Source organism: Sciurus vulgaris (genome assembly GCF_902686455.1).
Source record: "Sciurus vulgaris genome assembly, chromosome: 8".
Classification (NCBI taxonomy): domain Eukaryota; kingdom Metazoa; phylum Chordata; class Mammalia; order Rodentia; family Sciuridae; genus Sciurus; species Sciurus vulgaris.
This window is the reverse complement of record NC_136468.1, coordinates 25,658,578-25,678,967: the sequence shown is the minus strand read 5'-3', so window position 1 is coordinate 25,678,967 and position 20,390 is coordinate 25,658,578. Positions and strand designations below refer to the sequence as shown.

Below are 20,390 nucleotides of genomic sequence, written 5' to 3'. Positions count from 1 at the left end.
TATATTCTAGATATAGTATAGAAAAGAAGTAAGATTAATAATGGTTGAAGCTGGATGACAGGCACATAGAGATTTGTTATGCCATTTTTCTTAAAAATGTATTATGGAGATTTGAAAATTTCCAATATTAAAAAAAAAAGATGAGCAGAAACAGTAGTAAGAAGAGAATAGTATGACATCATCTGTGTAGATTTTTTAAAAAGCAAATACATATATACAAGTGGATAAGAGATTTTGTAGTTCATTATACTACAGCTTACTTTTCTGTATGTTTGAAATTTTCATTTAAAACTATGTTTGAAAAATGAAATATCTGTGCTAAGCACTGGGCTATAAACAGGGCAGCAGTGAACCAGGGAGATCCCATCACTTCATGGAACAGTCTTTGGGGAACACATTTCCATTAGGGAGTCTCAAATGCAATAGGACTGTTGCCTCCAGGACCTGTGGGATCTGTCTTTCCTGTATCTCCCACATCATTGCATATGCAAATTGCACATAATCACCACCCTCCCAGTGGCCTTGAATTTAGAGGAATTCCCAAACAGTGGTACACTAAAAACATATGTCAAAAAATTAGCTCTGTGGTGTGTGAAGCCCTGGGGTTCAGTTCAGCAAACTTTTTCTGGGCACTCAATGTGTGGATGGCATTGTGAAGGTGCCAGGACTTTAGAAGTGAGGCCCAATCCCTGTCCTCCACTTAGAACCAAGCAGAGGGGAGGGGAAAGGGCACCCAGCAGGCCAGGGAGAAGGGAATGGGCAGGAAGAGAACCCCGGACAGGCCTCTTCAAAGATGGAAAGAGAGCCCAGCTGCAAGAGGAGATTCTGCAGGGAGAAGGGATGGAGAAGCAATCAGGTGGCACAGAGGGACTGGTGGGACTAAAAGCCTGAAGGAGCCACCCCATGGTGGATGTATGTTTCCTAGCTAGGGGTTGACAAACTTCTTTTCTGAAGGGTCAGATGGCAAACATTTTAAGTTTTGTAAAACCAAAAGGCAAAATCCAGGGTATTATGTAGGTTCTTATAGAAGAGGGAAAATTCCACAATTGTTTTGTTGACAAAATTTGAAGCCTTTTTTAGACACTGAAATATTAATTTCCTATAATTTTCCCATGTCAGAACTACTATCCCCCCCACCCACACACATACAGACCACCATCAGCCATTCCGAGCTCAAGTGCTGTACGGTGTCGCTGACATCTTCCCACCTAACATGAAGGGCTGGTTCTTCACTGGCTGGTCTGTTCTCAGAACTGCTCTCTGCTGTGGGGAACGGAGTGGGCCTGCTTCCGAGTCCCTGGTCCCTCTCTACTTCTTCCCAGATGAAGGTTGTAAAGGACGTCGCTAACCTCTCTGGACCTGTTTCCTCACGCTGAAGCCCTAGGCCAACATCAGTCGACTCGCAGGCAGCTTGAGGAAAACATGGCTACGTTGGAGCACCCCTCTTTGTACACGGGAAGTGCCCGTCTGAGGATGGAGACGCGTGGTACGCCCAGAGTGAACCCAAGACCTCAGCGCCTGGAGCTACCTGGAACGAAGCCCTGTGTGCGGTCTTGGAGGCAGACTTCTCATGCTTAGGGGACACGTGTCTCCAGGGGTGCCAGCTGAAGACAATCCGACCTGCCTCTAGGAACCCGGTTCTCGCACTCCAGAGCAGGAGAGGGCGAGATCAGCACCCACTCCCCAGATTCCTAGTAGGGACGCTGGGTACACGGCGGGCCGCTCCCTTTAACCCCGGGAGTGAAGTGTCGTCGGGGCTGAAAGCCGCGGGAGCAGCGGCCTGCGGAGGTCCAGCTCACCCCGCCGCCTCGCCGCGCTGCCCAGGACCAGCCAGGACGCAGCCATGGCCTCAGCCTGCTCCAGAGAGCCACCCCGCCCGGGGAGCGTCCCGGCTGCTAGAAGAACGGTCCCAAGAGACTGATCCTTGCGCCACGGTCGCACCGGCGCGTCTGGCGGGACCTCGAGGATTTCTCGTTCCTGCCAACTGCCCCCAAGCTTTCAGGACGCATCCGAGGGTGCGAGTGGCGTCTGGCGCAGCCGAGAGCCTCCCTCGAGGTCAGGTGAAGCGCGCACCGAGAGCCGGAGCTCGCAGCCGCAGGGCCCTAGCTGCCCCGTGGGGCGGGGCGGGAGCTGGCACTCGGGGTGCGCCAGGGCCTGCCGGGCAGTTGCGCAAGTTGTGCTGGGGCAGCTATAAGAGGGGCGGGCAGGCATGGAGCCCCGCAGGAATCCCCAGCGCCAGCAGCTGCGAGGTAAGGCCCCCCGCGCGCTCCTTTCTCCTCCGCTGCTCTTCCTTGGCAGACGGACCCCTCCAGCACTCTGGACACCCGGGAAACTGAGGCAGGCGGCAGGCAGGGCGGATGGCTTGGTTCTGGACTACAAAGCTTTATACCGAGTTTTAGTCAGAATGAAGGCGGCTAGGAGCTGGGGAGCGCTGGATTCCGTGGTGAGTTGTGCCGGTGCCCACAAGGCAGGAATCTGTCCTTGCACAGTCAGCCAGGTCCCCACGAGACTGTCATGTTAGCAGGGCCAAGAAACCTTGAGCAGATCTCCCGAAGATCAGGGCGCCCTATCCCTATCTGGAAGGAACAAAGTTGCGGGTGTGAGGACGATGAGCTTTCAATTTCTGAACTCCGTGGGTAAGAATTTGGGCCTCAGGGCTGGCGGTGTGGTTCAATGGTGGAGCGTTGCCTAGCATGCATGAGAACCTGTTCTTGATCCCCAGCTGGGGTGGAGGAGAGAGAGAGAGAGAAAGAGAGAGAGAGAGAGAGAGAGAGAGAGAGAGAGAGAGAGAGAGAGAGAGAGAGAGAGAGAGAGAGAGAGAGAGAGAGAGAGAAATATCAAGTCTTATTTTCCAGGGAGGGTTCTGACTTCTGGTGGGAGGGATGGCAGGAGGCCTGGTCTAGAACTAGAACTAGGCAGAATAGAGGTGGACAGAAAAATTGTCAGAAAGAATACAAATCTCCCAGAGAAATTGTGCCAGGTTTCAGCATATCTGTTTTCAAAGCCATGCAAATTCCCTTCTTCACGGTGGATATATAATGAGGGTTACCTGTGGGACAAAACAGCAGGTCATGGGAAAGGCCTGTTATCTACGGACTTCTCACTGTTTAACATTGCTAGCCAGACTGCGTAAATACAGATGATTTGCAGGGAAGCTCCAGGGAAGGCCCACTAGGTCTGCTCAGAGCCTTCCTTCCCTCTGAGCTTGATTTAGGTTTTGTCATGGGTGCAGTTGCCTTTACACTCCTGTTTCTGTGGCTCAGAGATGGTGGCATGTTGGAAAAATGACTCTTTAAATAGTTAGATACAATGAGACAAGGGGCCTGTTTGTCATGTGTGAATAGCTGCTTTGGAGAGGACAGGATGATTCGTTTTTGTTGGGAAGATGGTCCTCAGAGCAGGGCAGAGGCAGGAACTTTGCTGTACCATTCTTGGAGTGTGAGCTCTCTAAGTACCCTTTGCAGGGTAGGATTGCCACCTGGCAGCTCCAGTTGTGTTTGTTTTGTTGAGTTCTGAGGTGGCAGCAGTCAGCTGGGACAAGGGAAGTATTCCCAATCTCTTTCCCACCAGAAAGGCCTGTGGAACCAAACTTCAAACAAGGGAGGTTACTAATAACTTAGTGGCTCCCATTGGAACACCGTTAGGAACAAAAAAGCCGTATTGATCATTTACCTCATGCAGGCAAGGAGAGAAGGCAGCGGGGGAAAAGATGCTTTTCAGCTTTCTTTTTCAAGCAATTGAGGATGTTGGGCTAAGGGGAACATTTCCATGTTGGCCAAAGGAGCATCTTTCTCATATTTTGTACATCTTATACCCAAAATAACTCTTCTTGGTATCTGGGGGAAATATTTTCCTCCCCCACTGTTCTAGGAAATAGCTCCAAGCGCCAAGGACAGAGCCAGGGAGGTTACAATGAATTCCTGCCATCAGCCCCAGGCAGATGCCTTGCGTGTCTGAGTGGCACATGTGAGGCACGGAGGTGGCTGCCTGGGAGAGTACTCCACACAGAGCGCAGGTCATTGCCCAGCCCTGGCTTAGATATCCCAGGGGAGCACGGGAGCCAGGAAAAGAGGAGAGACTCCAGGAAGATGAAGTCCTTGTGGGGTGTGTGTCCCTGAGCAACATCTGTGTGATTTAAAGGAAAATCTCTGGCAGTCAATTAATCAGTCAGCAGACTCCCCTCCCCACCAGAGGAAGATACTAGCATCCCCAACTCCAGTCTGGCCTGTCATCAGAGAACCTTAAAATTCTTCTCTGCCATACAGTTGTCTCAGAGAAACAGAAAGAGAGGTTGTTTCTGCTTAAAAATGGCTCACCCAATGCCCAGGTCCACAGATTCCTTTGCTCATGTGACAACAGATGTGCCTTGCTCCTCAGCAAATTGATGTTTCCATCTCTCCTGCTCAGTTTGTTAGCTCTCTGGAAATGAATCTATAATCAGTGCCCATGCTGACATTTCACCCACATCACAGAAGATTTAGTCCCCATCTGTGCACACATTGTGTTTGTGCTCTGGTGTACCAGAGAATCTGCAGGGAAGCGACAGAGAAGACAGGAGGGCAGAACAGAGGTCTTCAGCAAGGGTAGGGCTCCCAGAGTGCAGGGGCAGGAGCCAGGTTCATGCAGAAGTTCATGGCTGGGAGCACTGAGGTACTACGGTCCAGGTGGAATAGAGCTCAGGAGGCTGAAAGAAATCAGGGCCACGTGGATGCTGGGGAACATGTAGGAGGTACAGGAAGCAGATGAGGTGTCCAAGAAAGGGAGACCTGGACACTGAAACTTCTGTCTTTATTTAGAAGGTGTTTCTGTTGGGTAAAAGTGAGAGCAGGTGAGCTTTCGTGGAGGTAGGTTAACCTGGTTAGCCAACCAAGATCAGGGAGGGAAACATTTCATTTATTCATTCAACAAATATTTAACAAACACCTGCTCCATGCCAGGCCCTTGGTGGATGCTGGAACAAGTGCAGGCGTCACTAATTGATCATGGCACCCTCTTTCTATGACTCTGGCAAGAGCTTCAGATTCCCCTCCTACAGTGCTTCAGGGAACCACTAAAAATTGATCAGAGTTGACACAGAAGTTGAATCCCATTTTCTATCTCTGATGGGATCAGATCTAAGGGTAGCTCCTGATGTATAGGAAGAATATAACCCCCACATCCACACCCTGGCTACTGGTTAAGTATGTTAGCATGATTCCTCAAAAGAAGCCTTTGGTTGCAAAGAAGAGAAAATTGCTCTTGCTAGCTAAGTAATTTTCACATTGCATATTGTGATCAGTATTTGAAAAATAAACTGAAATGCTCAAGAGTATGTCACCTAGAGTAAGGGTAAATTTTATTTGTTTTGCCACTTATTTCTGTGACATATATATTTATATATGTCCTAAGTGAAAAATATATTCAGAAAAGTTGAAATCTACTCAAATGTGTTAGTCCATTTTTATTACTACAACAAAATACCTGAGGTTAGGTAACTCTGTGAAGAAAAGAGATTTTTTTAGCTCAGTTTTGGAGGCTTTAGGGCATGGCACTGGCATAGGCTTAGTACTGGTGAGGGCCCTCTTAGCTGTGTCACATCATGGTGGATGGCAATACAGGAGCATGTGCAAAAAGGAGAGATCACATCTCAAAACAGAAAGTCAGAGAAAGGCTGGGGTCCCACTCTTCCTTCCAAGGGCATGCACTTAATTGACCTAAGGACCTCCCAATAGACCTCACCTCCTGAAGGTTCCACACCATCTTCCAGTACTGTTGCTTTGAAGACCAAGCTCTGGCCACATGAACCTTAAAGGACAAACTACATTCAAACAATAGTATTACCTGAGTATAAGTGGAAAAGAGTATCTTACACTGTAGGCTAAGGATAGAGAGGGCCACCAAGCTTCATAAGGATCCAGAACCAAAAAGAAAAAAAATACAAATCGGAAGGAATCCATACAGTGACTCTAATTCGCCTCTCAGTGGCGGTGTGGACTCTGCTCTCTCTCAGCTACTCCATGTACCTGAGTCCATATGTGACTCCCCTAGGACTTCGAAGCCCGCAACGAAGACAAACTGGGCTCTCTGAAGCCCTCCAAGTTTCTGGGAGAGGAAATGATTAGCCTGATCATGGGTTGGAGGAGGAAGAAATGAGGAAAGGGAGGAGAGATGAGCCTCTTAGCCTCTTGCCTCCCACTAGTAAGGTAGTTGTAGCCAAAGGGACTGGTGTGTAAATCCTAACAGGGCACCGGGGATCGTGTATATGCGCAGGCATACGTGTATGTGTTTTCTCTGGGTAGTTCAGATCCCCAGAAAGACCCCACTACATGTGAAATCAAGCCCCCAAAGTCTAACTCTTAGACCTTTTACATCCCACCCCCTAGCCATATTGAATTCTTCCAAACCCACCATGATCTTCCTCAAGAATTTGACTTGGTCTGCTATGCCCCTCTTTTAGTCAGCTTTTTTTGCTGCTGTGACCAAAAGACCTGATACAAACAATTAGAGGAAGAAAAGTCTATTTTGGGGGCTCCCAGTTTCAAGGGTCTCAGTCCATAGACAGCTGGTTTCATTGGGTCTGGTAGAAGAGCATCGCAGAGGAATATAGCTCAGGACATGGCACCAGGAAGCAGATAAAGAGAGGGTCCTTCACCTTGGATAAATACGTACCCCAAAGGCACTCCCTCAGTGACACACCGTCTCCAGCCACACCCTACCTGCCTGTAGTTACCACCCTTCATCCCTATCAGAGGATGAATGCACTGATTAGGTTAAGGCTCTCATGACCCAATCCTTTCACATATAAGCTTTCTTGCATTGTCTCACGCATGAGCTTTTGGGGGACACCTCCTATCTAAACCATAACAGCCCCCTTCCCTCTTTCCCCTGGGAACTCCTTGACCTTCAGGTCTCTGTTCATGTGTTGCCTTCTTTGCAGAGTTCTCCTCGGTCCTCACCCCGGAGTCACCTCTTCCCCCTCTGCCTTTTACTCTATGCTCCTTCCCTCATAACCACCACCATGCTGTTACGAGTCATCCAAGCTTCTGTCTTTCTGTTCCACTGGACTCTGGGCAACTTGAAGGACCCAAATCCAACCTCTCTGTATTTATGTCCTTCTCTGTCCTTTCCCATCCCCTCGTCCTTTCCAAATTGGAGTTATGGAGAAAGGATGGAAGGAAGGATGGGAGGGAAGAATGAAAGATGAGCCCATAGGGAAAATTTGTATAGGGAGAGGGCTTAGAGCGACCAAAGCTTTTCCTTCATAATTCACAGCAAATATCACATTACATGAATTAATATTTCCTAAATATTTGTAATACATATTTTGATTGGCATAAAGTAATTGTATTTATGAGTACAGTGACATTTCAATTCATATATAATGTATTATGAACAGGTCAAGGTAACTGGCATATCTGTCACCTCAGATTTCAGTTCTTTGTGTGGGCAACATTTGATATGTTCAATGTTGATTATTAGCTATTCTGAAGCATTTAATTAATTGTGGTCAATCATAGTTATCCTACTGAGCATAGAACTTTAGAAGTCACTCCTCCTATCCAGTTGTATCTCTGTACCCACAAATCATGCTTTATTCTCCTCCCCACACCCTTCCCAGGGTCTGGGGTCTACTTCTTTGAGATTGACTTAAAATAATGTCATCCAGTACCTTCCATGTTGCCACAGATCACAGAATTCCATTCATTTTTTTAAACTAAGTAGTATTCCACCACATACCACATCTTATTTATTTCACATTTTTATTGGTGCATTATAGTCATATATGATGGGATTTTCTGTTACATATTTGTTCATGCACACAATATAACAATATAATTTGACCAATATCACTCCTAGCACTTCCCCCCTACCACATTTTCTTTATTTATTCATCCATCAACAGCCACATAGATTGAATCCATATATTAATTACTGTGAATAGTACTGCAATAAACATGTGAGTGCGGATGTCTTCTTGACACACTGATTTCATTCCCTTTGGATCTATACTGAGTAGCAGGATGACTAGAGCATAAGGTAATTCTATTTCTAGGTTTTTGAGGAGCCTTCATGCTGTTTTCCATAATAGCTGTACTAATCTCCATTTCCACCATTTCCTTTTCTCTGCATTCTCTCCAGTATTAGTTATTTTTATGTCTTTTTGGCAATAACCATTCTAACTGGGTGAGATGGTAGCTCCTTGTGGTTTTCATTTGCATTTCCCTGGTGATCATCAATGTTCAGCATTTTGTCATATATTTGTTGGCCAAGCATTATCTGAATTTAATTCACACTAGCGTGCACAGACTATCCGAGAGAGAGGTGTGAATACTGATGGCTGAGGAAGACTGTGCTGGGCCCCAGCTAATCTCTGGTACTTTAAACAGGAGAGACAGGCAGAAGAATTTGGAGAACTCAAGACTGGCAGCCTCCACCATCAAATGTCTCTGGGACCCAGCACTCCCCCTTCCCTCCAATCTTCTCCCTATTGCTGTCATCAGAAGGTGGTGGGAAGAGCTGACCTTCTGCCTGGATCTAGAGAAGCAGCCCAGCTATGCCACCCTCATCCCACCTTGACATGGGGTTATCTGCTTCTGAAATAGCGGTGCTACCAGCTCACATATATTGGGTTTGGCTACATGCCAGGCACAGAGTTAGCACTTCATATGCATTGTCTCATGTCAGTCACATAACACGGGTCTGCCTCAGCCCCTTGGGATGGAGGGAAGATGAGGGAGTTCACACCATCTGGAGTCACCAGCCGCTCATCTACAGACAGTGGGTTGGAGGGTGGCTGGAGCCCTGCAGGAGAATTGCTGTGGGGGTGATGAGAGGGGAAGGCACCCAAGGAGGAGTGGCAACCCAGGACCCCAAGGAAGTCAGAGAGGGGAGACTGGCAGGCTGATGGCGTGGTCACGAGCCCCTCCTTCTGGCCCCCAGCCTATTGACTGTGCTCATATTTCATCCTCTGGTGCTGTCCCTGGGACTCTGTTTTCTTCTCTTTTCTTCTCCAGTGCGCTCATGGAGGGCATGATGGTGGAGATGATAGGAGTGGCAGGGCCTTAATGGAAGGAGAAGGAGGGCGATTTGCAGGAAAACTAGCTAGTAGATGCCTGGGTACGACAGAGGAGTGGGTGGTGAGGGAGATGCAGAGTGGGGGACCATAGCTGGGAGCAAACTCAACACCCACATAAGCCCATCCACTCCCTGCCCTCCTAGGTACGGCCCCCTCTTCTCTCCAGGCCCTGCTTCAACTGTCCCCAGAAGTAAAAAGGACAGGGAGCTCTATCAGCATCTCAGCAGTTCATCTTCCAGCTCTAGGACGTGACAGCTCCAGAATGTTCAAACCTGCTGTGGAAAATTCTGGAGAGCCCACAGATGACCTTTCACCCTGCCCACTGAATCCCTCAACTCCCTGACTCCACTCACTCACTCCTGTGCAGCTCCTGTGACTATACCCACAGCCCTTCTGAGATGAGATTCTGGATTCCAACTGGCTGCTGTGGGGGCCACCTGATGGCCCAACAGCATCAGCAGATCAGTATATCCCCAACCTCCTCTTTCCCAAACTTCTCCATGTGTCTCTCCCAGTTTCTATCTGGTGCCATCTTTCTGGTCACCTGGGTGGAAACGTTTGCTTCTCAGTTCTGGAGCAGGAAGTGTGGCCTCCCTGCCTGGTTCTCACGCCTTCCCCAATCCCTGCTCATTCTGCCCCCTCCTCCCTGTCACCCTCTGGAGCAGCTGGGGGCCTCCATTTCCTAAACCCACCTGTGTTCTTCAGTCTCTGCCAGGGCCGTCTTTCTCTTCCACCTTCACAAATCCATTTGCTACTGATTCTCAGGACCCTTAGCAAATGCCACCTCTTCCACAAGGTCTCCCTAATTCCTTCTGAAATAGCAATGATACCAGCTCACATATATTGGGTTTGGCTACATGCCAGGCACAGAGTTAGTACTTTATATGCATTGTCTCATGTCAGCTACATAACAGCCACAGAGGGAATTATGATTGATGTCATTCATCCCCACTTTATAACTAAAAAGACTGAATCTCAGAGAGGTGTGCTAACTTTCTGCAGATCCTATATTCTGACCTGAAAGTAGTTCTGAACGGTAGATTCATAAATTTCAGCACAATTATTTCTTTTCCCGAGTCACCCAAGGCATTTTGTCTGTCTATTTAACAGGCATTTTGTCTGTTCTCCTTTGCATTGCAATTAATTATGTAAATTCTCAAACCAGAAGAGCACAGTTTGTTTTTTAAGATTTTTAGTAAATAATATATGAAAATAATGGGCAGAATCAAGTGTGATAACTACCTATGTGTGATACGCTTGCCTGGGCTTCCTGGGGAAACCCCCAGCCCCTGCGTGGCCCTCCCATCTCCGGATTCCTGCCTTCCTGTGGTCAATGTCCGGTTTTCATCTCTACGCCCACAATGGGCAATCAATACATGTTAGCTGCCAACCATCCAACCATCAAATGTATCTTGAGTAATTATTGTGCCTCAGGCTCTGTGCTCATTGAAGCTGAATTCACAGTCTTGAATTGCCCCTCCTCTCCTCAGCCCCTGCCCTCCCCTGGGCCCTGCCCAGACCCCTCCCAGGTACTGAGATTCTGGCGAACCTAGGAAAACTTAATGTCCACTCCTTCCTGATGATGTCCACGAAGTTTGGGTGTATGCAGCAGAGACTTAAAAGAATAGTGGCTCACACATAGCAGAGGTCACGTCTCTCACGTACACAAGTCCAGAGACAGGTTGTCCAAGGCCAGCAGGGACAAAGTTCCACAAAGTTCTCAGGAACCAAGGCTCCTGCAGCACCTTGCTTTGCCATTCATAAAGGAGACCTTTTTCCTCATGGTCCAAGATGGTGCTGGAATGCCTGCTCCCTCATCTACATTTCAGGGATCAGAACAAAGGAAGGAGGGCTTGGATGTGGTTCAATGGTGGAGCACTTGCCTCACATAGATGAGGCCCTGGTTCGGCCCACAACCCCGCAAAAAGGAATGAAAAAGGAAGAGGCAAAGACACAATGGGATCCTGAGAGCTGCCACCTGGCACTTCTACTTACATTTGATTGGCCAGAATTTAGCTGCATAGCCGTGCCTACTGGGGGAAGCAGGGAAGTACAGGATCTGTTCCTATGGTCACACTCCTGCTAAGACTTGCCAGATTCTACAACTGGCAAAGAAGGAAAACTAGACACTGGGGACAGCTAGCAGCCTCCACTGCAAGGATCCGTGTGCTGTGTGCTCTGTGCAGGGTACAAGTGCTCGCCACCTTTCTGATCTCGAATGACTTGTTCCCACTTGCTCTGCAGCCCCCCTGGCTGTCCCCTGAGCCTGTCCCCACCTCTTAGGCAGACTCCTCAGCTACAGCTCCTCATCACCATGCTTTCAAGGAAAGCTGCAATTTATTTTCAACATTCACTGAAGCATATTACCAATGGTGATTGGGGAGGCTTGTAAACCTGTTTTCCGTTCAGGTATAAGAGGGTGGCCATGATGTGAGAACGGATGTGATGTGGCCATGGTTAATCAGGTAATAAATTTTCTCAGGAAGGAAGGCGTCATCATCACAAATTTTAGAAAAGAATGGACCTCAGTCTTGTGCTGCAGGAGGGAAAACCCAGACATAGCAGGTCCCCTGTTGAGATGGGCCCTGGAGGAAGGGCCACTTGCTTGATTCAGAGTTGGCTACAGGCGGAGTTGCCCCAGCATTTCAAGCCCTGCCCAGTAATTACGGTAATGTTTAAGCAGCTGGCATTTTCTGCCTCACCCCAAGCCAGACACACGCACCATGTGCAGGAGTGTCACTGGCTCATCTATTTTGCCCTTCTGAGCCAGGTGGTGGAGTTAGCTCCATTTTCTGCTAGGAGCAGATGTTTTGGGAAGTTACGTGTCTGACACTTGACTAATGATGGCAGAGTGCACTGTTGAAACCTGGAGACCTGGCTCCATTATATCTTCCTCCTTTGCTAGGGTGTTAGGGGATTGTGTTGGGGATTAGCACATAGTCCCCCCTTATCTGTGGAGGGTATGTTCTAAGTCTCCCTCCCATTAGTTACTTGAAACTGCAGACAATACTAGGTTTTTCTCAGTATGCCCTGCAGCACTGCTGCACAGTACCACAGTTAAACTGTCCTTCCATATTTTTTTTTGCCCCCTTTGCATACTCTTTTACACTTTGGGTTGTTATTAAATTAAATAATGGTTATTAAACATTTATGATACTGTGGCAGGTGATCTGATAATTAAGACCACCACTAAGTGACTAATGGTGGGTAACATATACAGTATGGATACACTGGACAAAGGGATGATTCACATCCCAGGTGGATTGGATTGAAGTGATACAAAACTTTACCACACTACTCAGAATGGCACAATTAAAAGCCTGTGACATGGTGGCACATGCCTGTAATCCCTGTGGCTCGGGAGGCTGAAGCAGGAGGATCATGAGTTCAAAGCCAGCTTCAGCAACTTAGTGAGGCCCTAAGTAACTCAGAGAGACCCTGTATCTAAATAAAATACAAAAAAAAAAAAGGGGTTGGGGGTGTAGCTCAGTGGTTAAGCATCCCTCAATTCATTCCGTAGTACCAAAAAAAAAAAAAAAAAAAAAAATCCAACAAACTATGAATTGTTCATTTCTGGAATTTTCCATTTAATACTTTTGGACCATAGTTGACCATGGGTAACTAAAACCTTGGAAGGCAAAACCATGGACAAGGAGAGGAACTACTGTATTTAACTCTGTTCCATAAATATCCTGGCTCTGCCACTTACGGATGTGACTTTGGGCAAGTTGGCTTGTCTTCCTGAACCTCATATTTTTCTCTTCTGAAAAATTCAGATTAAAAAAAACACATCTTTAAGCATTATAGATAATATATAAAGACTGTTTTTATTATATTGCTAGAAAATGAATTATACTAATATTGCCACCTATGGACAGAAAATGCATTACTTGTTTTCATCAAGACCCAGAAGAGAAGAATACATAGAGCAGAGATTAATGTTTCCAGAATCTTCATCCTAATTTTTACTTACATTTTATTAGTATTTCAGGCTCATACACACATACTTAGCATGGGTCATTGACTACAGACTTGCATGCATTTAACTTGATTACGTTTTGCCTCATGTATCCCATTAAAACTCTGCTGCTTGCTCAAGGACCTGCGTATTATTAATTTTAGAATTCACAGTTCCATGACTTTGAAAGTTTCAAGTATTCTGGGTGAAGGGGTCATGTTCTCTCCTGCCCCCTGTCTTTACACAGCTGAGCTCCTCGCCACCTGTGGCCACCACTTTCTACTCTGCCCAACCCCTTCTAGGAACCCTGGGATCCTGACATTTCTGGCCCCCCTTGCAAAGCTCTGTCTTCCTGTACTGCAATGGCCTCTAGGTTCTTCGTCTCTCCTGTTAAACTATGAAACACTGCAGGGCAGAGGGCATCTGTGGTTCAGGCACCTGAATCCTTGGTGCCTCACCCTGCATCTGACTTATTAGTACATGGTTGAGGAGTGCTGGGTAGATTCCCAGGCTCCCAGTGGGAGAGAAAGGAAGTAATAAAGCTTGCAATAAAGGCCATCGCAGATGACAGCAGGCTGTTGTGAGAGTAATGGGGAGGACAAGCAGGTACCATCATCTCTAATAATAGGGTAGCGAAGAGTACACTTCACAACCGCTTCCAGCTCTTTCACATGCATTATCTAATTTGATCCTCATAAAAGCCTAGAGATAGGTATATTATAGGGATGAAGGTGGAGTTTTGAGTGGTTATGCCATATGCCTGAAGTTATGCAGCGAGTAAGTGACTGGATTCAAACCAGACCTTAGCAGTCTGTTCTTTTTCCCTTGAAGCACCACATCCATTGGATCACACCCGGGCTCACTGCTTGCGGTCTTCAGGACACGTCATTGTGGTTTTATTGACTAGGCAATAATCCTCTTCCCAAGGGGTGCATGTCATTAATAGAGGTCTAGATAATGAATTGTCTTTGACTTTGATGGTAGCGAGGGCAGAAAGCAAATCTCATTTTCACCCACATCCGGCAATGTGGCTGGGGCAGGGCAGGTGATGTGTTCTGAGACGCCAGCTGTAGCAATGTGTGGTTCTGTTTGCAGGCCCAAGAAGCACATCCTGGGGAGGAAAATGCACTGTGGACGCCTGTGCCAGTTCCTGTGGCTTTGGCCCTATCTGTCCTATGTTCAAGCTGTGCCCATCCGAAAAGTCCAGGATGACACCAAAACCCTCATCAAGACTATTGTCACCAGGATCCATGACATTTCACACACGGTAGGGTGGGGTAGGGGGGACAAAGAAGAACGGTGGACAGCCCATAGCTGGCTCCTACTGGAGCTGGAACCAGCTAGTCCAAGAAACATTTCCTGAGCATCTTTTGAATGCCAGACACCTACTAGAAGCTTAGGAAGGTTTAAAAGCTCAGGACTCCCATTCTTTCTGGTTGTTTCTCTTGGCCCTTTTGCCTGCTGGGATTCAGGGATGAGTGATTCTAATTCTAAACCACTTTAAAAGCGTTTAACTTTGCCCTATGGTTTCATTAAAAAATTATAGGATTCTCTGGTACTAAGATGTCACCTGTGTTCATTTTCACTGTACCACGGGGAAACCCAGACCTCAGACGTTGGCCTGAGGGCTGTGATAGTGTAATTCCTCCCTCCCAGTCTCTTCCTCTCCCCTCTGCATTGGCCTCTGCCTCCTTCCCTCTCCTTCTTCCTTGACTCCCCTTCTTTGAATCCAAGTGCCCAGAACCAGAGGGAGCCATAAAGGTCCTATGTCTTGTTGACAGGTGATCAGACACTAGCAGCATCCTTGCGGAGCCTCTGCCCCATCTCCAGATGTGCTTGTCACCAGGGTTCTTAGAATTCAGTGGCAGCCTCTCCCCATCTGCTTTCAAGACCACACAGAGGAGGGATTTCAGTTGTTCACACTCAGCCCTCTGTGTATTTGTCAACAGCTGTCACTGCCCACCCTGGTCTTTTCTCTGGGTTCCAACATACTAGTCCCTCAGCTGTTTCCCAGATGAGTCTGTATTTGGAATAGGAAGACTAAGTGTGAATCTTCACACATCTGCTCTCCATCTGCGAGACCCTAAGTGAGTTCCTTGGTGTCTTTCATCATCTGGACAATGAGAACATCATGCAGTCCCCACCAGGTTGTTGTAAGACTTAAACTAGTTAAGGCAAGTGCAAGCACCCCTGTCTGGAGCCATCTGGAGATTTCCACATCTGCTAGCCATGGTGGGTGTTTAACAGTAGCCTTGGTAGTCAGGGAGAAGTGGCTTCCAGCAGTCAGGCCAGAAACAGAGACAGCTCAAAACTAGACAGAGTCTTGGGCATTTCATAGAGAAAATTCCTTAAGTCTCCTTCTTATGAAATAGTCAGTCAGCAAGACTGCACATGAGAAATTCAGAGTGTCCCGACTTGGGTGGTGTCGAGAGCAAGTCAAAGTTGTGGGCCACCCGGGTGGCCTCCTCGTAACTAGAGTCACTGGCACAGAGGAGGGGAGTGGGGCACTCCCCGGGTTGCAATCTTGACCCCTAAGAGGGGGGAAGTACATGCGAACCTGAATGAGAGGAGGAATCTGCTGGGGTGAAATGGAATGAGGGTGATGGAGAAAGGGGGTGCTTATAGAGGACCTAAGATGTCTAGGGAGAAACTCAACTAAATGAGAACTAGGAAGCCACGGCTGGTCCTTCACAGAACCCAAGTGGAGAAAGGAGTGGTCTGAGAAGATAAGTCAGAAGTAGAAGGTAGGGTGATTGGATATGGACCGGAGTCCAGGAAACCAGCTTGGAGCCTGGGCACAGGAAATAAGAGCTTGGACCAGAGGATGAGGAAGGGAAAGGAGCCACCCAGAGAATGAAGCTCCACTCTGGGGCGGTGGAGGGTGGTGCAGATGGTTGCTCTGCCCTCTTGCTGAACTCTTGCCCTCCTTTTTCCTCCGACACAGCAGTCGGTGTCCTCCAAACAGAGGGTCACTGGTTTGGACTTCATTCCTGGGCTTCACCCGGTCCTGAGTTTGTCCAAGATGGACCAGACATTGGCAATCTACCAACAGATCCTCACCAATCTGCCTTCCCAAAATGTGATGCAAATATCTAACGACCTGGAGAACCTCCGGGACCTCCTCCGCCTCCTGGCCTCCTCCAAGAGCTGCCCTCTGCCCCAGACCAGGGGTCTGGAGACTCTAGAGAGCCTGGATGGTGTCCTGGAAGCCTCTCTCTACTCCACGGAGGTGGTGGCTCTGAGCAGGCTGCAGGGGTCTCTACAGGGGATGCTGCAGCAGCTGGACCTCAGCCCCAGGTGCTGAGGCCTTGAGCGCTGCTCTTCCCCCGAGGACCGTGTAGAAGGAAGAAACCGTGGCTTCCAGGCATCTGCAGGAGAAGAGAGCTTTGTGTGGACATCCTTTATTCAGGGCCCTGTCCATTTCTCCTCTAATCCACCCTTCCAAAGGCGAAAACTCCACGTTGCTTGAAACCAAAGATATACACACAATTCCACGCTCACTGGAAGGGGGGTCCATCCAGCAGAGTTAATTGTTGCTGTGATTCTCACCAAATTCTTCAACCATCAACCAGAGTCTCCTCTCTCTGTTCCATCTCCCTCTCTGCTTGCTTCGGTGTGACCCAGGGCGATTTTTAGGAGCGGGAGTGGGCAGAGCCTCTGGACCTCTCAGAGCAAGGCTCTGTTTGAGAATTCTGGGGAGCACCATGAAGGCTACTTCCACACGCAGCTAGAACTCCCGAGCAACACAAGTTGGAAGCACTTATTTATTGATTATGTATTTTACTCTGAATGGATGTGAAGCAAAACACCAGCTTTTCCAGGCTTTGGGGTCAGCCAGGGCTGCAGATGCCCTTGGGATACTGTTTCCAATCCTATTAATGTGTCTGGCTGCAGCAAACCCACTTTGAATGACTAGAAGGTTGGGATTGTCCACGCAAGAGCCAGCCAGGGTGGTTCTCAGGTTAGTTCTCTAATGACTGGTTTTGTTTCTATTGTTATTGACTCTACAGTACAGTGTTTGCAGAGACATTGCCCTGAGCGGGTACCTAAGGGCTAGGTTATTTTAAAAAGAAAATGAATTTCATCAAGTGTAATATGTAGTTGTATGCACCCTGGGATGGGGGATGTGTTAGAGGGAGGGGAAGGATCCAGAATGTATTTTCTGAATAACATTTGTGTGGTAGGCCTTTTGGAAGGGGTGAGGTCATCTTCTTATTTTCTACAATTACCAAGGGTGGTTTCAAAGAAAAGAACCAAGGAGATGACTTCAGCAGGGGTGTTGTGGGGTTTTCCAGGCACCCACGGAGGGAGGGTGCTGAAGGAGAAAGCTATCTGTTGGGGTAGTGCTGAGCTCAGGGAGTGAGGGTCCCACACTTAAGACAGTGATCTCTGGGGCAGAGGTTTCTGGTGTGGCTGTCTGAGTAGTCCAGGGTTGATCCCACACTGGGTTTATAACATGGCAGTGTCCTTGTTGGGTGTTACATGTCAAATTGTGCTTCTCATCTGATTGGTTCATCCAAAGCCAGGTCATGTTTTCCGCCCATTCTGTGGGGAGTTTTAGTCCAGTGGGAAACTGAAATCCTTTAGCAGATGGTCCTGAGCCCTGGGACTTCTGGGTTAGTGCCAGGGCCCCTGGCCAGCCTGCAGGGTTGCCCTTCAGCTGGAGGTCATGTTCAGGCAGAAGAACAGGAGGCTTGGGTTTTTCCACCATCCTGCCACAGTGTCACCATCACATTGTCAGTAGTGATTCTGCCCAAGGAAACTTGAATCGAAGCAATACATTTTAGACTGAGTGCCTGTTGGTGCTCAGCCCTGACTGGTGCTGTGGGCTAGAGAAGCTCACCAAATAAACATGAAAATCAGGGACTTGCATCCCCATGCTGAAACCCCACTTACCACGTGCCAAGGTGGATGCTTCACCATGGTGGTATCAAACAGCTCGAAGTGGCATGAGCTGAGGGAGGCAATGCCCAGGGGCTTACAGGGAACCCTGCTTGCACTCTATAGCATTTGTATACTTTTCAGGACATGTTAGCATCTATTGCTGCATAGTACATTTTGTTAATGCAGGATAATTAAAACTGTAAAAATAATAAAATACAGGTTGAGTATCCCTTATCCAAAATACTTGGTGCCAGGAGTGTTTGGATTTTGGATTTTTTCAGTATTTGGAATATTAGCATATACATAATGAGGTATCTTGGGGATGAGACCCAAGTGTAAACATCTAATTCATTTATATTTCATATATACCTTATACACACAGCTTGAAGGTGATTTACAGAATATTTTTAATAATTGCGCACATGATATGAAGTTTCACAGTGTGGGATTTTCCACTCATGGTAGCATGTCATCATTCAAAAATATTTTGGAGTTTGGAACATTTCAGCTCTTGGATTTTCAGATAAGGGATATGTACCCTGTACCTAAGACTATAACAACCAACAGTTAGAAGGACCAGGCCTAGAACCCAGATGCTCTGATCCCCACCAGTCCTTCAAGCCAGGTATGCTCTGTGGAGAGGGACTGGACCAAGGGAGACCCTAGTTCTTCCTGGAAGAGAGGGATTTGGAGGTGGATTTTGAAGGAGGCGAGGGATGTGAATCGCCTGTCAGAGGAAGCTGTTTGTTGGAAACTTGGTGGGTGGAGATGCGGAGGTAAAAATGTAAGCTATTAATGAAAGCAGAAGGCAGAGAAAGAAGAGATGAGAGGAAAAGGACATGATGAAGGGACCTTGAGGAGCATAGGAGTTGGGTATTGGAGCCAAGAGTTCCATATTCTGGAGCAGAAGCTGTGTGGGTGGCCAGGGTCAGTCCTGCTCTGGGGACGGTGACAGGTCACCTGACCCACCTCATCAGAATGAGATGTCTTGAGGCTTGTTCACAAATCTGGCACTATGGCTCACTCCCAGAATGTGAAACTTCTCAAATGTAAATGGTTGTCTTTTTTTTTTTTTTTTTTTTTTCCTATTTTTGTAACAACAACAAAATTTTTGTTTTGTTTCAAATTATTTTTTTTTTCAAATAAATTAACTTTGCCCCCTGGCCTGTGTTTTCAGTTGTCTGTCATGGAGGGGCTTCGGGAGAGCTGTTTGTGTGTGACAGGGCAAGGCCTGGCTGGCGTCCAGCCATCACTGGGGTCAGCTCCACCCGGGCTTGGCCACAGTCAGCCGCCAGTTATTCAGGCGAAAGGATTACCCCGAAGTCCAGAGCTGGCAAGTGAGCACATTCTGCACCAGAGGCAGTGTGGTTCTCCCAACCACCCTCGGGAAACAGTTAATTGTTTAAAAAACAAAACAGAACAACAAAAATCCAAGCAAACAATAAAAAAAAAAAAAAAAAAAAAAAGCAGACAAATGACAGACCCAGCCAGGAGTACAAAAGGTGAACATGACTTGTGGCAGACACAGAACAGTCATTCCTGCCACTCCCCCAGGACCCGATAGGTTCCATCCAAGTCGTGGGGGACTTGAAGCACTGGCCTGTCAAAGGCATCATGGGCAATTTCGAGACCACTCCCCAGGCCAGAAAATGTTGCTGGTTCTCTGGGGCTTAAATGAGATAATGACCCAGCACTGGGTCTGAATTTAAGTGAAACTTCTTTCCCTTTCCATCACAATTAGCAACAGGCTTAACTGTCAGTGATCCTCCAAGAAGAACATGGATGTCAACTTCCCTGCCAGAAGCAGACAACAGCTGTCTTCATTGGCTTAGGCTGCTGAAGCGAAGTTCACAGACTAGGTGGTGTGAACAACAGACATTTATTCCTCACAGCTCTGGAGGCTGGAAATCGAAGATCAGGCTTCTGGTGAGGGCCCTCTGCTGGATCACAGTCTGAATCCCCACAGAAGAAGGAGCAAGGGCTTCTGGGTGGTGGAGGGGGTTATACCCTATTATAAAGGTATGATCCCACTGATTGGGTTCCACACAAGATCTAATCGCTCCCAAAGACCCCAAACTTCTAATGCCATCACTGTGAGGTTAGGATCTCAACATATGAGTTTTGGGAGGACACAAACGTTCAGTCCATGGCACCTATATTTGATTGGGAAGAGAGGGAAGGGAACCCCAAGCTCCTGAGAGAGGGGCGAACACAGAAGGAGATCATCATATGAGGTCACTTGGCAGAGGAAGTAGCTGCTTCTGTACCAGTCAGGACTCTGAGTGACAGAAACCCACAGCAAACCAACCTAACTAAAGACACTATCAGCCCACCTTGATAAAAAATAAAAAGGGTGGCACATCTCTGCCGCCATTTCCTCTGTAAGCTCTTCCTCAGGGAGCAACCCCCCACATCCTGTGTGGTGGCAAAGATGGCCCCCAGCATCTCCAGGTTTTGGGGGTCCTCAGTGCCCAGGATCGTGAGAGAGAATCA

General features: G+C 47.7%; 1 protein-coding gene across 2 annotated transcripts; it reads left to right on the top strand.

Annotated features, from left to right (window-relative positions):
- The first annotated feature begins 2,196 nt into the window (after window positions 1-2,196).
- LEP (leptin) lies at window positions 2,197-19,060 on the top strand. 2 transcript variants are annotated; one of them, XM_079149340.1, is made up of 3 exons: window positions 2,197-2,249; window positions 14,109-14,280; window positions 15,958-19,060. In XM_079149340.1, exons 2-3 carry the CDS (start codon window positions 14,137-14,139, stop codon window positions 16,315-16,317), a joined length of 504 nt encoding a protein of 167 aa, XP_079005466.1. In that variant the 5' UTR covers window positions 2,197-2,249; window positions 14,109-14,136; the 3' UTR covers window positions 16,318-19,060. The 2 variants fall into 2 exon arrangements, with proteins under 2 accessions (XP_079005466.1, XP_079005465.1); XM_079149339.1 differs by lacking the exon at window positions 2,197-2,249 and having other exon boundaries at window positions 12,905-14,280.
- The last annotated feature ends 1,330 nt before the right edge of the window (window positions 19,061-20,390 follow it).